Source organism: Papaver somniferum, chromosome 6 (genome assembly GCF_003573695.1).
Source record: "Papaver somniferum cultivar HN1 chromosome 6, ASM357369v1, whole genome shotgun sequence".
Classification (NCBI taxonomy): domain Eukaryota; kingdom Viridiplantae; phylum Streptophyta; class Magnoliopsida; order Ranunculales; family Papaveraceae; genus Papaver; species Papaver somniferum.
This window is the reverse complement of record NC_039363.1, coordinates 25,867,406-25,885,488: the sequence shown is the minus strand read 5'-3', so window position 1 is coordinate 25,885,488 and position 18,083 is coordinate 25,867,406. Positions and strand designations below refer to the sequence as shown.

At 43.2% G+C, this 18,083-nt stretch overlaps 1 protein-coding gene and 1 long non-coding RNA gene across 2 annotated transcripts; both read left to right on the top strand.

Moving 5' to 3' along the window:
• The first annotated feature begins 675 nt into the window (after window positions 1-675).
• On the top strand, window positions 676-3,222 carry LOC113287196. Its single transcript, XR_003329833.1, has 2 exons — window positions 676-909; window positions 2,727-3,222. It is a non-coding gene; the product is annotated as an uncharacterized LOC113287196 (long non-coding RNA).
• Window positions 3,223-3,678: 456 nt separating this feature from the next.
• LOC113290669 lies at window positions 3,679-5,215 on the top strand. The gene is made up of 3 exons (XM_026540252.1): window positions 3,679-4,078; window positions 4,224-4,672; window positions 4,925-5,215. Exons 1-3 carry the CDS (start codon window positions 3,679-3,681, stop codon window positions 5,213-5,215), a joined length of 1,140 nt encoding a protein of 379 aa, XP_026396037.1.
• Window positions 5,216-18,083: the final 12,868 nt, after the last annotated feature.

Below are 18,083 nucleotides of genomic sequence, written 5' to 3'. Positions count from 1 at the left end.
ATTAATCATGGGTTTTCTTGTGGTTAATTTAATTGAGTATTTTTTGGATTCAGATTCATACTCGTATGTGATTTGTTATGTCCAAAGAAATCCTTCTTTTCTTATCAAATTAAGGTCGCTCTTGTTGTTCTTTCGGGAATGACATTTTATGGAGGGGAGTTTGATGAGTGCCAAATATTGCATATTTCAACATTTTATCGGCAATTATCTCATCTTTTGTGCTTTAAAATCATATATTGTCCCAAATTCTGTGCTTTCATTATTTTCAAGAATAAATATGTTTACTAATTAATTTTGTGTTTTTAGGTACTAAATAAAGCTTGGATGAATTGAGAAGCCAAAAGAGCATAGGAATGGCGGCTAGCAACAATCGGAAGAGAAACAACGAAAGGCTCCCGTGAGAAGGCTGTGAAGAGCGAAGGAATAACGCGTAAAGACCTACCGCAATCCGTCTGCACTCGCTCCGCAAGCCGTTTGCAAAGCCTAAACCGATTCATGGGCTTGGTAGAGAACCCCAAAACCCGAATCCAAAATCCAAACCCGTTCCTAACCTGAGCCGTCAGAGTTTACTTAGTTTCTCAGCATCCAACAACTCATCCATGCAGAACATCAATATCTGAAGAAACTGCTCAACACCCAAGCCTCCTCATCTTCTTTTCCCTGTCGAACAGAAACTCAATCTTTTCCCCTTCATTTCTCATTACTTCTCTTGCAGAACCACCAGTACCACCTCATCCATCTCCCCGACCAATTCTGCTCTCAACTTCTATCATAAACACCATCAATTAAGCCTCTAATTACTATCTCTCTCAACCTTAGGTTTGAGAGAGATAGAATTAGGGTTATCTTCTCCAACAGCTGGAAGAGTAGGTTTGCAGAGATGAAATTGAAGAGGGAAAACGCGTTTTGGTAAGTGGGTTTTCATTAAATTATCGAATTGAAGAGGAGTTGAGAAGAATTTGTGTATAAATAGGGGATTATTTCTCTGTAACAAGATATCGAAGGCTAGCTGGTTCAATTAGTTTCTTAATACAATTGTTTTCATCCTGTTCATCATGTTCTAATTTCATTTGCTAGGGTTTAGATGAAGTCCTAGCCTGCTGCTATGTTATTCATACTTTGTGTGTTGTTCTTGAATGTTTAAAACTGCTTAGGATAAAATTGATCATAGTGCTTCAACATTTTGCTCTCACAGTGTATGCCATGTATCCATTGTAGTTAGAATACCACTGTGTTGATTGTGCTGCAACTCATGCTAAACCAGACTATTATTGATCCTTAGATTAGTTGTGCTTTAACTAGATAGTTAATGCTTTGGAGAAATACCTTAGTTGCGATTAAATTATCCATTGGAGAAACACCTTAGATACAAGGTAAACTTGAATCTGTTTTAAGGACAAGAATAATACTACCAGTTGAATACATAGTGTAGGTTAGTGGTGGATTTGAAGGCCCTAGTATCCACATTCTCAGTGTTTACACCCTGTGTTATTTGCATCTTTTACTTCTATTTACTTTCTGTTTTGAGAATATCTCGTCGTATCGACACAGACAAACCCCTTTTGGTTACTCTCTGAATCAGTTGTAGTAAGACTTAGGTTCCAATTTACACCCACCTTGTCCCTGAGGATCGACCTGTATTTGCACTATACACAATAAGGCATTGTGCATTTTCAGTTTATTGTAGGTACTCTTTACAGACCTACCAAGTTTTTGGCGCCGCTGCCGGGGACTCGGTAGCGGTGTAGCTGAGGTTTCTTCTTCACTTTACTGATTTTTAGTTTACTGCTGTATATATATTGTTAGATTTTCCTTTGTTTTTCTGTTCTTGTAGCTGTAACTTGTTCTATAGCATATTAGTTGTAGTAGTTGGTGTAGTTTTTCTTTTAACCTGCATTCAGTTTACTTATACCAGCATCATTGTCTTAGCAAAATCATCTTAGTACTGCATTTTGTTTAGCATATTAAATCTTTTGCTGTGTTCTTTAGTTTAATAGTTCGTTATCATCTGCTACTACATCATAACTTAGTTAATCCATTTGCATATATATATATCTTGCATCACTCCTAGCTGTAATTTTTAAACTTCAACCATCTTTACTCAAATCTGCATCTCAGTATAAGTATTAGTTGTAGGTTTGATTTTTCAGTCACCACATCATCATATAACTTGCATCCTGTCCCGTAGCTTAGTTTGTACTTATAGTTTACAAGCATCTATCGCCCTGTATAATATCCATTCAAGCATATCGCTTCTATAAGATAAGCATACAACATCCATTTATTTATAATCTACATTTTAGAATTAGTATTAGCAGTAACTTTTCATTTTCAGTTAATCCATTCTCTGTAACATATTTTTCTCCTAGTTTGTTCTGTTGACCTGTATCATACACCATTTCTGTGAATTTAGGCAAGTCAAGTCATTTAGTTGCATTCTGTAAATCAGCTGCATTATTATAGGTTAAGCATTGTAGTAAGTAATTGTACTTTCTCCATAGTTGCATATTTTGTCAACCCCGGTCAGTCCTAATAAGCATAATAGCTATTCCTTTCCCAGTGTAAAATATCACATTTCTACATTTTACAACTTTTCCATTTGTTGCTTGCATACGGACTGTCCTAAACACATTGTCATGCAGTAAATTACTTTCAGTTCGTTTATACGAATATTGATATTGCGATAAACTGCACATTTCTGAGTACTGACATCCTATCCTGAGTAGCCAGGTAAGTGTAAAGCTGAGAACAAATCAAGGAAAACGAGAAAAGGAGAACAACGCAGCTGTTAGTGGGGCTAAAACCAGTTGGTCATTCTCGAACCTCATTATACTTTATATCCGTATGAATGATAAACCATGATAGTCTGATACACTAGCTGCCCTACTGAGCATTATACCACACCTGCAATTTTTGATATCCATAAGCATGATTTTGCGAAATTTGTGATTTGTGATTTCACTAAGAACTCCTTAATCTCGGCAGAACCTCTTTCTGTGTGTATTCATCCCTGGAACTGATTGTCATCCCTATAAACATTACTCTTCTGAGTTGTGACATTTGCTTGTTTTGTAACCAGTACACCAATTTGAATTTGTCTGCAAGAATCTGAGAACTAGTTTTTCAGTCCCAAAAACATGAGCCTGTGATATTTGAGTTTTGCATTGGTTAGCTGAGTTTGTTATTGGCTGTACTAAACTTGAATGATTGTGAATCTCTGAAGTTGACTGTCATATTCATAAGCATTAATCTGGAATGTGCAATGACTGTCTGTTGAACTAGTTTCCCTGGTACCTTTGTGCATGAATCTGTGACACATGAGTAGCATGTTTACCTGCTAAATCTGTTGTGTTCTGTGGACTATCTAAATTCTGAAGCATACGTACACAAACTCATTAAAAGTTTTGAGCAGTGCTGCTTGTCCATTCGATACAACATAATAGTTCTGTGTGCATCGTATAGTTACTAGAACTAGCTTTTGATTCTCAAGACTCTGTTGCCCTGAATTTTGACTCTCTTGGTTGTTAATTCTTGTCTCTGTAATATGCTGATAGGTATGCATGATAGGCTATGATTGTTTCCTTTCGTGACCAAACTAATCGTCTAGTTAGAATCCATCGAGAGGACGTAGTCGACATACCCAGTTCTGAAGTAGATAGCCCTGACCAATCTGAGACCATGGGTGAAGAATTAAACCAGGACCGTAGTATCAAGGAGTATATGTACCCAACTAGGGAAAGCCAACCCTCTTGCATCATTCTACCAGCTGATGCTGGTCGGTTTGAACTGAAAGCAAGCACAATTCATATGTTGCCTGTGTTTAGAGGGGTTGATGCTGAAAACCCCTACCACCATGTCAGAGATTTTGAAGATATTTGTGGGACTCTGCGTTTTAACCAAATGCCGGAAGAGTCTCTGAAACTGAGACTGTTTCCTTTCTCTTTGAAAGAAAAAGCTAAGTCTTGGATGTATGCCTTAGAACCACAGTCCGTTAGAACATGGGATGAGCTTACAAAAGAATTTTTTAAAAAGTTTTTCCCTAACCATAAGACTGCGACCTTTCGTCAAAGTCTGAATGGTTTGTGCAATTAGATGGACAGACTCTAGCAAATATCTGCAGAGATTTAATGAATTATTGCTCCAGTGCCCTCACCATGGTTTTGAAAAATGGAGACTTGTGTAAATTTTGTATGAAGGTCTAGATGTTGCCACCTGAACCATAGTTGAGTCAATGTGCAATGGTTTATTTATTGACAAGAGTGCTAATGAGGCTTGGACTTTCTTAATCAAAGTCGCCGAAAAGACTCAGCAGTGGGAGTCCATCAGTGAACCTAAAAAGACTGCCCCTGTTGATAATGTTCGTAGAATTGAGTCCAACTTTGAAGAACATGCAAAGGTTGGATCCTTGGATAGGAGAGTAGAAGTGTTAGAGATGCAGAAGAATGTGAAAACTACTGCCCCTACTCTCCGTGACCAAATTGAAATGGCCACTTGTGCCGCATGCCACAGTTCAGACCACCTAGTGGATAGTTGTCCAGACCTACATGAATTTCAAGAGTCTAGAGTTGAACATGCTAATGCTTTATATCATAAGCAAGAGAACAACCCTTATTCTCAGACCTATAACCCAGGGTGGAGGAATCACCCTAACTTTTCATGGTCTAAGGGGCATGTACAAGGGGGAACAACAAATAATAACCAAGGATATTCATATCTTAGAAATCTCCAAGTACAGACACACACACAGTACCTTGTAGAAAAAAATCCTAGCTTTGAAGATAGTGTCGGTATGTTGACCCAAAATCTTTTGCAACTTCAAAAGACCACAGACCAACATTTCACAAGTCTAGAACTTAAAATGGGCCAAATCTGTGATGCACTAAATGACAGATAAAGGGGTAAACTCCCTAGTCAACCTCAACAGATTCAGAAAAGTGCATTTCAGGCAAGCACGTCAACTTGCGATGAGCCCTCACATAATCAAGTGAATGTTGTCACTACTCTTCGTAGTGGTAAGGTTGTTGAGAACAATGTAGGTGTACCACAGTCAAAAGAGTCTAATTCAGACTTACAAATGCACACCACACCACAGAAAACATCCAGTATAGAAAAAGAATCTGAGCAAGATAGTGACTCTACGAATTCTACTGATGTTAATGTTCCAATATCATCGTCTGTGCCTGTGGCCCCATTTCCTCAAAGGTTGATGCAATAAAAGAAAGGTACCCAATACCATGAGATGTTGGAAATGTTTAAACGAGTCAATATAAATATTCCTTTTCTCGAAGCAATCCAGCAGATACCTGCTTATGCTAAATTCTTGAAAGATCTGTGCACACAAAAGCGAAAGCATCATGTGCATAAGCGTGCTTTTCTTACTGAGCGGGTGAGCTCAATTATTCAAAACAAAACCCCACCTAAGTTTAAAGACCCAGGTAGTCCAACTATCTCTTGTACTATTGGCGATCATACGATCGAAAAGGCTTTATTAGACTTAGGTGCGAGTGAACCTTTTGCCATATTCTGTATATGTGCAGTTAGGTCTTGGGGAGCTGAAACCCACTCATGTTACGCTACAATTAGCGGACAGATCTGTAAAAATCCCTCGGGGTATTGTTTAAGATGTGTTAATCAAGGTTGATAAATTTTATTTCCCTGTGGACTTCATTGTGTTAGACACTCAACCTGTACAAAACCCAGATTGTCATATATTATCATATTCCGGTCATTTTAGGACGTCCCTTCTTGGCAACGTCCAACGCTATCATAAATTTTCGTAGCAGAATATTGAATTTGTCTTTTGGTAACATGACTTTGGAATTGAATGTGTTTCATGTTAACCAGCTACCTATGGATTTTGATGATAATGAATTACATGAGATTAACATGATTGAGAGTCTGATTCAAGACTCATTTCCTGACATCTTATCTGTGGACCCTTTGCAAGCATGTTTAGATAACTTTGACTTAGATCTTTTTGATTCTAAGTACATTAGTGAAGTTCACTCTTTGCTTGAATCTGTAGCACCCATGGGTATTACTAAATGGAAGATTGCAGTGGAGCCCCTTCCACTTTCTGATTCCAAGTCTGAACCATCTCTTGTCGAACCACCTAAGCATTATTTGAAACCATTGCCTAACACTTTGAAATATGCATTAGGTTCTTCTGATACTTTGCCTGTTATTATTGCATCATGTTTAGACATAGAACAGGAAAGTAAGTTTTTAGAAATTCTAAAAGAACATAAAGAGGCCTTAGGTTGGAACATCTCAGACCTTAAAGGTATAAGTCCAACAATTTGCATGCATCACATAAATCTTGAAGAAAACACTAAACCATTTAGGGAAATGCAAAGGAGACTTAACCCCCAACATGAGAGATGTTGTTAAAGGTGAGATTCTGAAATTGCTTGATGCGGGTATCATATACCCAATTCCAGATAGCCAGTGGGTTAGTCCCATTCAAGTTGTACCCAAAAAGTCTGGTATTACTGTAGTTCAAAATGAAATGAATGAGCTAGTCCCCACTCGTGTGACCACAGGGTGGTGAGTCTGCATTGACTATAGAAAATTGAACATAGCAACAAAGAAAGACCATTTTCCTCTTCCCTTCATTGACCAAATGCTAGAAAGATTATCAAGACACAGTCACTATTGTTTCTTAGATGGCTATTCAGGTTATAACCAAATTCACATAGCACCCGATGACCAATCAAAGACCACATTTACATGTCCTTATGGTACATTTGCTTATCGTCGCATGCCTTTCGGGTTGTGTAATGCGCCTGCTACTTTTCAACATTGCATGATGAGCATCTTCTCTGACATGGTAGATAAATTTCTTGAAATCTTCATGAATGATTTTTCTGTCTTTGGTTCTTCTTTTGATGAATGTTTGCATCACCTTACACTTATGCTGATTCGATGTAAAGAAAAGAATTTGGTTTTGAACTGGGAAAAATGTCATTTCATGGTCAATTCAGGCATAGTCTTAGGACACATCATTTACGAAAAAGGCATAGAAGTAGATAAAGCCAAGGTTGATCTCATTCAACACTTGCCTCAACCTTGCTTTGTGAGGGAGATAAGGTCATTCTTAGGCAACGCCAGTTTTTACCGACGATTCATCAAAGACTTTAGCAAATTTCAAGACCCTTGTGTAGTCTTCTTGTATAAGATGTTGCTTTTGTATTTGATGATGCTTGTGTGCGTGCATGGGAAGAACTTAAAACTCTTCTTACATCTGCTTCAATAGTCAGACCACCCGATTGGACCTTTCCGTTTGAAATTATGTGTGATGCGTCTGACTATGTTGTAGGAGCTGTTTTATGTCCACGAGTAGACGAACTCCCTTATGTGATCTACTATGCTAGTAAAACGCTTAATGATGCTCAACTAAATTATTCAACTACTGAGAAAGAATTGCTAGCTGTTGTGTTTGCGTTGGATAAGTTTAGATCTTATTTGATAGGGTCCAAAGTCATCATATATTCTGACCATGCTGCTTTGAAATATCTTCTTTCTAAGAAAGATACTAAAGCTCGTCTAATCCGATGGATACTCTTGTTACAAGAGTTCAATCTCGAAATTCGAGATAAGAAAGGGTCTGAAAATGTTGTTGCTGACCACTTGTCTAGGCTGAATATTGAATTTGTAGATGAATCTTTGTTTATTAGAGAATCATTCCCTGATGAACAATTGATGCTTGTATCTGAGATGCCTTGGTTTGCTGATATTGTTAACTACCTTGCCACTGGTAGAATTCCTTTGCATCGGTCTAAACAAGACCGATCCAAGTTCTTGTCTGAGGTGAAACATTTCTTTTGGGATGACTCATACTTGTTTAAATACCGCCCTAATCAACTCATTAGGAGATGTGTCCCCAATTATGAACAAAGAGATGTCATCTCTTTCTGTCATGACCATGCATGTGGAAGCCATTTTAATGCCAAGAAAACTGCTGCAAAGATCTTGTAGAGTGGTTTCTATTAGCCATCATTGTTTAAGGATAGTCATGCCTTTTGTGTTGCCTGTGAACGATGCCAGAAATTAGGAAGTATCTCAAGAAGAAACATGATGCCCTTACAACCTATTTTGATTATTGAATTGTTTGATGTACGGGGTACTGATTTCATGGGTCCCTTTCCTAATTCTGAAGGTAACTTGTACATTATTGTTGTTATTGATTATGTTTCTAAGTGGGTGGAAGCCATTGCCTCCAAAACAAATAACCATAAAGTAGTTCTTTCTTTTCTAAAAGAAAACATCTTCTCTCGTTTTGGAACACCTAAAGCAATAATCAGTGATGGTGGTACTCATTTTTGCAATAGACCTTTTTAATCACTTATGCGCAAGTATGGAGTCACTCACAAGGTAGAAACACCATACCATCCACAAACCAGTGGCCAAGTAGAAGTTTCTAATAGGGAAATTAAGCATATTCTTGAAAAGACTGTTAATCCTACTAAGAAAGATTGGTCTTTACGTTTAAATGATGCTTTGTGGGCCTATAGAACTGCATACAAAACTCCTATTGTCATGTCCCCTTATAGACTTTTGCATGGTAAAGCTTGTCATCTACCTGTAGAGTTAGAACATCGAGCATATTGGACTGTTAAGAAATTGAACTCTGATCTTGATAAGGCTAGTACCCAAAGGAAACTTCAACTCAATGAGTTGGAATAATTAAGGAATGATGCTTATGATAGTGTCAAAATGTATAAACATAGAATGAAAGTGTTTCATGACAAGCGCATTCTGCGCAATTCTTTCACACCTGGTCAAAAAGTTTTGTTGTACAACACTCGTTTGCATCTTTTTCCAGGGAAGTTACGTTCTCGATGGTCAGGTCCATTCTTGGTACGTACTGTTTTCCCTCATGGAGCTGTTGAAATTGAAAACACAACAAACAAGAACATCTTCAAGGTCAATGGTCAGAGATTGAAACCATTTCTGGAGCATCTTCCACCAGAAGTTGAGATCATAGACTTGGAAAACCCCGTCTATGTGGACTAAACTGGTTCACCTGTGTACATACATATGGACTAAACGTCCATTTTCTTTCCCTTTTCTTTTTCTCTTTGCATAATTTTTATGTGTGCTAACCAAACTTTTTGTCTTGCGCTCATGTTGTTTGCTTTCAAAGCATTCATTCAATTCTGGTTTAGCACCATCCTTTTGCATCTGGTAATCTCTTTCCTTTAAATCTGTTCTACACTATTGTTGATGGTGGTTTTTAGCTTAGAGTTAAAATCGTAAAACCGTACAACTGACATGACGTCACTATGACCATTAGCACATTTATTGAATCGATCAGCATGCCTACGTAAGAATTACCAGGGTACTTTTTTTTACATGTCATGTTCCACGGCAGAACCCTTAACATTGACCGACATCATCTATGTCAAACCCTAATTCTCATGCTACCGCGCCAAAGCATGCCAACCATTCCAGCCGCACCACAATGCCAATGACAAACCATGCCACCCACATCTCCGCGCCAAGGCATGCCAGCCACACCACTGTGCCAATGGCAAACCATGCCAGCCATATATCCGCGCCAAGGCATGCCAACCATGCCAGCCGCACCACTGTGCCAATGGCATACCATGCCAGCCACATCTCCGCGCCAAGGCATGCCAACCTTGCCAGCAGCACCACTGTGACAATGGCATGCCAAACCCTTGGCCCCACCATGCCAATCCAACCGCACCTTGCCTTGGCCCCAACCATGCTAGCCGCACCATGCGCCAATGGCAGGCCAAAACCTTGGACCCACCATGCCAAGCCAACCGAACCTTGCCTTGGCCCCACCATGCCGGCCTTCCCTATGCGGCTACCAAAACGAAGGCGTGCCGCGATCAACGGCTACACTTCCATCCTAGATGCAAATCCTAGCCGTCCAAGGTCGCCAAACAACGCATGGTAACCTTTGGCCTAAAACCCTAGTTTTGGCCACGCCAAGGCATGCCATGCCACATGTGTCAATGGCATGCCAACCACCCTGCCGTGCCGTACCATGCCGGCCTTCCCCATGCGGCTACCAAAACGAAGGCGTGCGACGATCAACGACCACCCTTCCATCCTGGATGCAAATCCTAGCCGTCCAAGGTCGCCAAACAATGCATGGTAACCTTTTGTCCAAAACCCTAGTTTTGGCCACGCCAAGGCATGCCATACCACATGTGCCAATGGCATGCCAACCACCTTGCCGCGTCATACCATGCCGTCCTTCCCCATGCAGCTACCAAAACGAAGGCGTGTGACGATCAATGGCTACCCTTCCATCCTGGATGCAAATCCTAGCCGTCCAAGGTCGCCAAACAACGCATGGTAACCTTTGGCCCAAAACTCTAGTTTTGGCCACGCCAAACCGCGCCAAGGCATGCCATGCCACATGTGCCAATGGCATGCCAACCACCTTGCCGCGCCATACCATGCCGGCCTTCCCCATGCGGCTACCAAAACGAAGGCGTGTGGTAATCAACAACCACCCTTCCATCCTAGATGCAAATCCTAGTCGTTAAAGGTCGCCAAACAACGCATGGTAACCTTTGGCCCAAAACCCTAGTTTTGGCCATGCCAAACCGCGCCAAGGCATGCCATGCCACATGTGCCAATGGCATGCCAACCACCTTGCCGCGCCATACCATGCCGGCCTTCCCTATGCGGCTAACAAAACGAAGGCCTGCAACAATCAACGACTGCTTTTTCATCTAAGATGCAGATCTTAGCCGTCCAAGGTTACCAGCTAACACATGTCAACCTTTGGCCCTAGTTTGGTCGCTCCTAAACAAATCCAAAACCCTGACTTTTGGCCGCGCCTAAACTGGGCCATATTAAAGCCATACTGATCATACTTTCATGCCACTGGCTACCAAACGAAAGGTTGCAATAATCAACGGCTACCTTCCTTATAAGATGCAAAATCTCGACCGTTGAAGGTCACCACCGAGCCGGCAAGTCTCCCAAGCTCAACTTGCCAGACAACAACAACATGCTACATGTTTTCCACGAAAACACCCGAGACATCAACACATGTCACAAACTGGAGGATGCTCATTGGGTATTGGTTTGGCGGTTTACAGCATGCGGCGTACACTACGCTCGTTATAAGAAAGTGTCATAAGGATGAGGCGGTTAGTAAATACAGGGAGTAATGGTGAAACACTTTCTTTTATGGAACATCAATTCCAAGCGTTACTGGTTAACACCTCCTCCCATTTACTCACCCGTTTTCCATTTCTTAATGAGACCAGAGTACGTTTCATTTCGACTTGTATAAATAGGCATTACCTATTTCCACCAAACGAAAAGTTCAGGTCAGGAGGATACAACACTCATAAAACATTTGCTAGCTTTCCATATGTTAGCTTCCCACTTTCTGATACAAGTCGTGAAATAACTACTCTTCCAGAATTAACTATTCTGGTCTTAACACTTTTTTCGCTTCCCTCCCCAAAACCAACCCTTCTCTTTCACTTTGTGACCGAAGCAAGTCTGGAACGACCATTTCTTGGTTTAGGCCGTATTTGTACAGATTGATCTCTCGAATCTAAAGTACACCCTTGCAGAACATTGTTTAGGGTTTAAATTCGTTTCTCACCCACACACCCGAAATTATCAAAATCAACAGAAACCGTTTTCACCCTCAAACAATTGGCGATCACAGTGGGAGATTGATCTTTCCGTTACAATATCAATTTTCGACCATCAATCTCATGCTTCGACCGAGACATCAAGGCGGTAGAAACAGGCGATCCGCTCAGGGATCGACGACTCAGTTACTAGACGACCCGATTATCAGTCTTGACACGGCGAGGGATGACTCGATACTGCCTAGAGGTTAAAAGCGAACGATCCAACCAGGGATCGATGACTATTAGATGAGACGACTAGGGACTTTACACAATCACGGCGGTGCCTCCCGTAAAACTCGGTCTTACACCCGAAAGATTCCCTTTTCATCAAGAGACCTGAAAAACCGAGTAAGTCTTACCTAGACAAAATACATGGTTTGCTATTTCAAGTTTTCACGGGAATGATGAAACCGATAGCCATGTTATGTTTCACCCCATGTCATCTAGCGACACGCAATGCTCACGGTTCCATGGTTTTCCTGGGATTTTTGCGTCACTTGCAATCGTAATCAAGACAACATCATTCCCAAAACAATCCATTCCAAAACAATTCATTCCAAAAGAATAATCCAAAAACCTCAAGGTAACATTTTTCTATCAACCCAAAAATCCAGGAAATCAAAACCATAAACTAGACGTTTCATTTGACTTTCAAAAAAAAAAAAAACTAAAAATAAGATGTTCAGAAGACAGAAATACATTCAAGGAAAGTTTTTCAACAATGGCTTGCTCTTCTTAGCAAGAGCCTCCTTCGTGCTTTGGAGAGCCGCCCTCTTCAACTTCAGCTTCCTGGACAATTTTTCGACTTCCACTTCCTGCTTCTTCACCATCTCCGCAGAAGGACCTTCGACTGTTTCGACCAACAACTTTTCAACCTCAGAGAAACCTTCAACGAACCAAGGAACATTGAACTCGAAGTTTACACACATGTCACGATGGAATCTCCGGCTCGAGATTACATCCTCAGAAACAGTATTACCGGTCACGTTGCATATGTCGTCAATCGAAGACAAAGCTTCCTCCACACGCTTAACCAAGCAAATCGACTAGTAACCTTCTTGGTCGTGGAGATATGTCCGTAGCTTTCCCATATCTTGGTGTATAGAGCCGCATGTTTGGCTGGCACGCTAAATCCCCCGATCAACATATGATACGGATAAGGAACCAGGTATGGAGGGTTGAAAGTGGCGCCTGCGTCTACATCAGCAACCGGCAAGGGATTCCTAGCGACAATTGCACATGCGGCCACTGGAGTACTCTCCATTGTCTGAGTCACAACGACGTTTTCATCTCGATCAACATCCATTCCACGGTCGTCCGGTGCGGCTGTCACAATTGGAGACAAAGTTGTATCACCACCAGTCTCCGTCTCAGGGCCATCTTCAGAAACGGTTTCCCCCTATGACATCACAGATTAGATATTTTCCAAAGAGAAAGAAAAAAAACATGCGAGAGACTCAGTGATTTGCTTTCAGACTGGATAGAGGAAGATTCAACACTGCTATCGGAAGAACTACTCTCTCCATCACTGAACTCTGAGCTTTCATCCTTCTCGGGTTCCTATCGCCACGGATAGGCTCAGCACTTCCACCCTCCGTCTCGAGAAGCGATGTTTTCTGACTACTTGCAAGTTTGGTAAAGGCGTTCACGCTGCTGAGACCCTAGGCAAGATACAAATACAGATACTCAGGAAAGAAACAAGGATATATATGATCCAACTAAAGTCAAGAGTAAAATCACACGTACCCGCATATTGGACGAACTGAAAGTCGGTAGGGATGTCGAAACTGACTGGGAACCATCTGCACGGATTTTAGATCTTTGCTCCTTTACTTGGGGACTATCTGCATTCGGGCTAACGGGTTTTCGCTTGGGCGAAGAAAGATCCCTCAGCAGTGGATGCTCCGCTAAAACCGCAGGAGAAGGCTTACCGCGACGGTTTTCTACCACATCATTCACGAATCCATGGAAAACGACAAACTCATCCTGCCAAAATATGTTATATTTGGAGGTTGTTGATGGATTTTGTTCCGCAAGCAGGAAAGGAGACTTTTACCCGACACAAGAACAGTAGCATCGAGAACAGTTGGAAACGAGACTTCTGGAACAACCGGCTGACGAACAAGTGGGACCCCTTGGTCAAAACCCATATGCCGAGCCACCTTATAGACATTGTAAGAGACTGCTTTGCAAGATCCTCGAAATAAAGACAGCACATAATCGGGCGTGCAGCTTCGCATGAACACCATCTCTCCAACACTCATATCCTCTTTATCAGAAGACAAAGACATGCTCGGAGCAGGAGCAAAGGTACTGATCTGAGTTATGTACGTACGCACCAGAGACGATGGACGAAAATTGACCATGTGCGAGTTGTCAAGGAATCCAACCAGGTTCGAACCAATCTTTGGGCGCCTATTCGACCAGCGCAGTATCCTAGAGCCTCCCCAAGACTCGGGAAGTACGACCAACAGTTTTGGAGCATAACTTTTGAAGTGCTCTCACATCCACGCTTGGAGAAAGGCGACATGAATATACGAATCCACTTTCATGTAACCATTTGAAGCGCACATGTCTGAGACCAGATGATCCAAGTGTGTGTACAGAGAACCAAGAAACAAGCCGCCAATAGGGAGAACGACACCTTTTGCCAATTTTATGGCAAACTTGATAAGTTCCTGTCTTATCTCCTTCTTACCCGAGCCGTCATCGAAAATATCTCTGGATAGCCAAAGAGCCAAGAACGCCGCGACATGAAGCGTATTATTCTTCTGATTCGGCTCCAACTCATCGGGAAACCACTGAGACACCCACCAGCCATAGAAGCACCTCGTCTCGTTTTCTTTCCGAACGAATTATTTTGATTTCGCAACCAGAGCGGCGCGCATTTCTTCTTCATCTGAAGACAATTTAACATCGAGGTTTCCTATTACAAGAAGGTTCAGCAACACGGCCATGCTCTCTAAGGAGATAGTCATTTCACCCCACATGCATATGGTCGTGTGAGTGTATGGACACCATCTGGAAATAAAAGCAACCAAGCCTGGAATATCTTTCCTAATTTGAAGCACTGCGGAAGCCGCGACGACATCTATGATCTGCGCCTTGGTCAAAATGGCTTTTACACATTCCTAGCTCATCATGAATCGCATCCATTTCTCAAAGGGACGCAGCGGACTCAGGGAGATTTTAAAGTCAATAGGAGAAGCATGATACTCTTTCCTCTGAAGACAAAACCTTATTACACCTCCTGGCCGAACCGACCGGACCTCTCCTTCACTTTCCTGACCAGTCAGAAGAATCGACACATACTTGGGATGATTTCTGCTAATCGTGGCGGATGTTGTAAAAAACTCATCATCTATGTTCGGCTTGGAATTGCCAACATCTTTCGGTAGGCAAAACTTTTCTCAAATGACATCCTAACGAAAATTCTCTCACGCTACTTCCTTCCACCTTCGAAATAACTACAACGGAACAATACGAGGAGAAATTATTACGGAACGTGCATGGAAATTATTTTATCAAACACAGGAGATCCATCCTGTACGCAAGCCAATTTGTTTCAAAGTCATAATGCGCATAGGCAAAGAAATGGGGATTGACAGACCCTGCATCACCACCTCATGCCAAGACCATACCCTGCAGCGGGAAATTTGCGCCCGGCCGAGGAGGCGCGCCCCACCACGGGAACCATACACACGGTCACACCAGGAAAAATGAGTAAACCTTAGAAGCTAGGTTTTCGCGGGAAGGGAATGCCAATTACCATCTCATGCATGCCTACTTTGCACGGTAATTGAGGCGGCCAACATAACTACGGTATTCATGCCTAAATGTTACTACAAGTTCGTGAAAAGCATACCTACGGCTAGGATTCATACCAACGCAGAAAGACAACATTTCTACAAGTTCATGAAAAGGTACGCCTACAGCTAGGGTTTGCACTAACACAAAAAAAAACAAGTTAAAGAGGAAGTGTTGGAAGACATACCTGGAATTCGCTCGTCCGCTTTACTGTTACCACACGGCCATAATAAAAAAAATATAGGTGTGAAGTAAAAGGAGAGGTCGGCCCTCCTTTTATAGGCGTGATACTTGGGAGTTTGAATAAGGAAAGGACTTCCTATTTGAGTCAAGTAAGGAAAAGAGGCAACCGGGTCCACGAAGACCAATCACCATGCCAAGACCGTCCGCGCCATTGCCTTGGACCCACCACGCCAAGCCGTCCATCATGCTTGCCTCGCCAGGACCGCGCCATGCCTTGGACCCACATGCCAAGCAGTTCGTGCATGCTTTGCCTCACCAAACTGCACCATTGCCTTGGCCCCACCATGCCAAGCCGCCCGCGCCATGACTTGCCGCACCAACACCGACAACTCGCCAAGCCAGCGTCATGATGTTCTCTAACCCAGCCAAGGTGATGCATAACCATACTAAGACGACGATCTTCATCTCACCACTTCACGGTCTACACCACGAATAGAATCTACGCAAGGCCGCCAAACACGAGGATCATGGACTCTCCTTACCTCTCGAAAAGGTTAGTCGGACCTTCCTGACCATCTTTCCACGACTTGTCGTTTCGATTTTTGTCCTTGCCCGTCACCATCTTATGCTTACGTCACAACAATGCTCCTGTTCCGAGCTAAGCAGGGGACTTAATGTTGATGGTGGTTTTTAGCTTAGGGTTAAAATCGTAAAACCGTACAACTGACATGACGTCACTATGACCATTAGCACATTTATTGAATCAATCATCATGCCTACGTAAGAATTACCAAGGTACCTTTTTTTTTATATGTTATGTTCCACCGCAGAACCCTTAACATTGACCGACATCATCTATGCCAAACCCTAATTCTCATGCTACCACGCCAAGGCATGCCAACCATGCCAGCTGCACCACTGTGCCAATGGCAAACCATGCCACCCACATCTCCGCGCCAAGGCATGCCAACCATGCCAGCCGCACCACTGTGCCAATGGCAAACAATGCCAGCCACATCTCCGCGCCAAGGCATGCCAACCATGCCAGCCACATCTCCGCGCCAAGGCATGCCAACCATGCCAGCCACGTCTACCGCGCCAAGGCATGCAAACCATGCTAGCCGCACCATACGCCAATGGCATACCAAACCCTTGGCCCCACCATGCCAAGCCAACCGCACCTTGCCTTGGCCCCAACCATGCTAGCCGCACCATGCGCCAATGGCATGCCAAACCCTTGGCCCCACCATGCCAAGCTAATCGCACCTTGCCTTGGCCCCACCATGCCAAGCTGTCCGTACCAAATCCTTGGCCCCACTATGACAAGCCATCCATGCCATTGGCCTTGGCCCCACCATGTCGGCCTTCCCTATGCGGCTACCAAAACGAAGGCGTGCGACGATCAATGGCCACCCTTCCATCCTAGACGCAAATCCTAGCCGTCCAAGGTCGCCAAACAACGCATGGTAACCTTTGGCCCAAAACCCTAGTTTTGGCCACGCCAAACCGCGCCAAGGCATTCCATGCCACATGTGCCAATGTCATGCCAACCACCTTGTCGCGCCATACCATGCCGGCCTTCCCATGCGGCTACCAAAACGAAGGCGTGCGACGATCAACGACCACCCTTCCATCTTAGATGCAAATCCTATCCGTCCAAGGTCGCCAAACAACGCATGGTAACCTTTGGCCCAAAACCCTAGTTTTGGCCACGCCAAACCGCGCCAAGGCATGCTATGCCACATGTGCCAATGGAATGCCAAACACCTTGCCGCGCCATACCATGCCGGCCTTCCCCATGCGGCTACCAAAACGAAGGCGTGCGACGATCAACGACCACCCTTCCATCCTGGATGCAAATCCTAGCCGTCCAAGGTCGCCAAACAACGCATGGTAACCTTTGGCCCAAAACCCTAGTTTTGGCCACGCCAAACCGCACCAAGGCATGGCATGCCAACCACCTTGCCGCGCCATACCATGCCGGTCTTCCCCATGCGTCTACCAAAACGAAGGCGTGCGACGATCAACGGCCACCCTTCCATCCTAGATGCAAATCCTAGTCGTCCAAGGTCGCCAAACAACGCATAGTAACCTTTGGGCCAAAACCCTAGTTTTGGCCACGCCAAACCGCGCCAAGGCATACCATGCCACATGTGCCAATGGAATTCCAACCACCTTGCCGCGCCACACCATGCCGGCCTTCCCTATGCGGATACCAAAACGAAGGCCTGCAACAATCAACGACCACTTTTTCATCTAAGATGCAGATCTTATTCGTCCAAGGTTACCAGCTAACACATGGAAACCTTTGGCCCTAGTTTGGTCGCACCTAAACAAAGCCAAAACCCTGACTTTTGGTCGCGCCTAAACTGGGACATATTAAAGCCATACTGATCATACTTTCATGCCACTATCTACCAAACGAAAGGTTGCAATAATAAACGGCTACCTTCC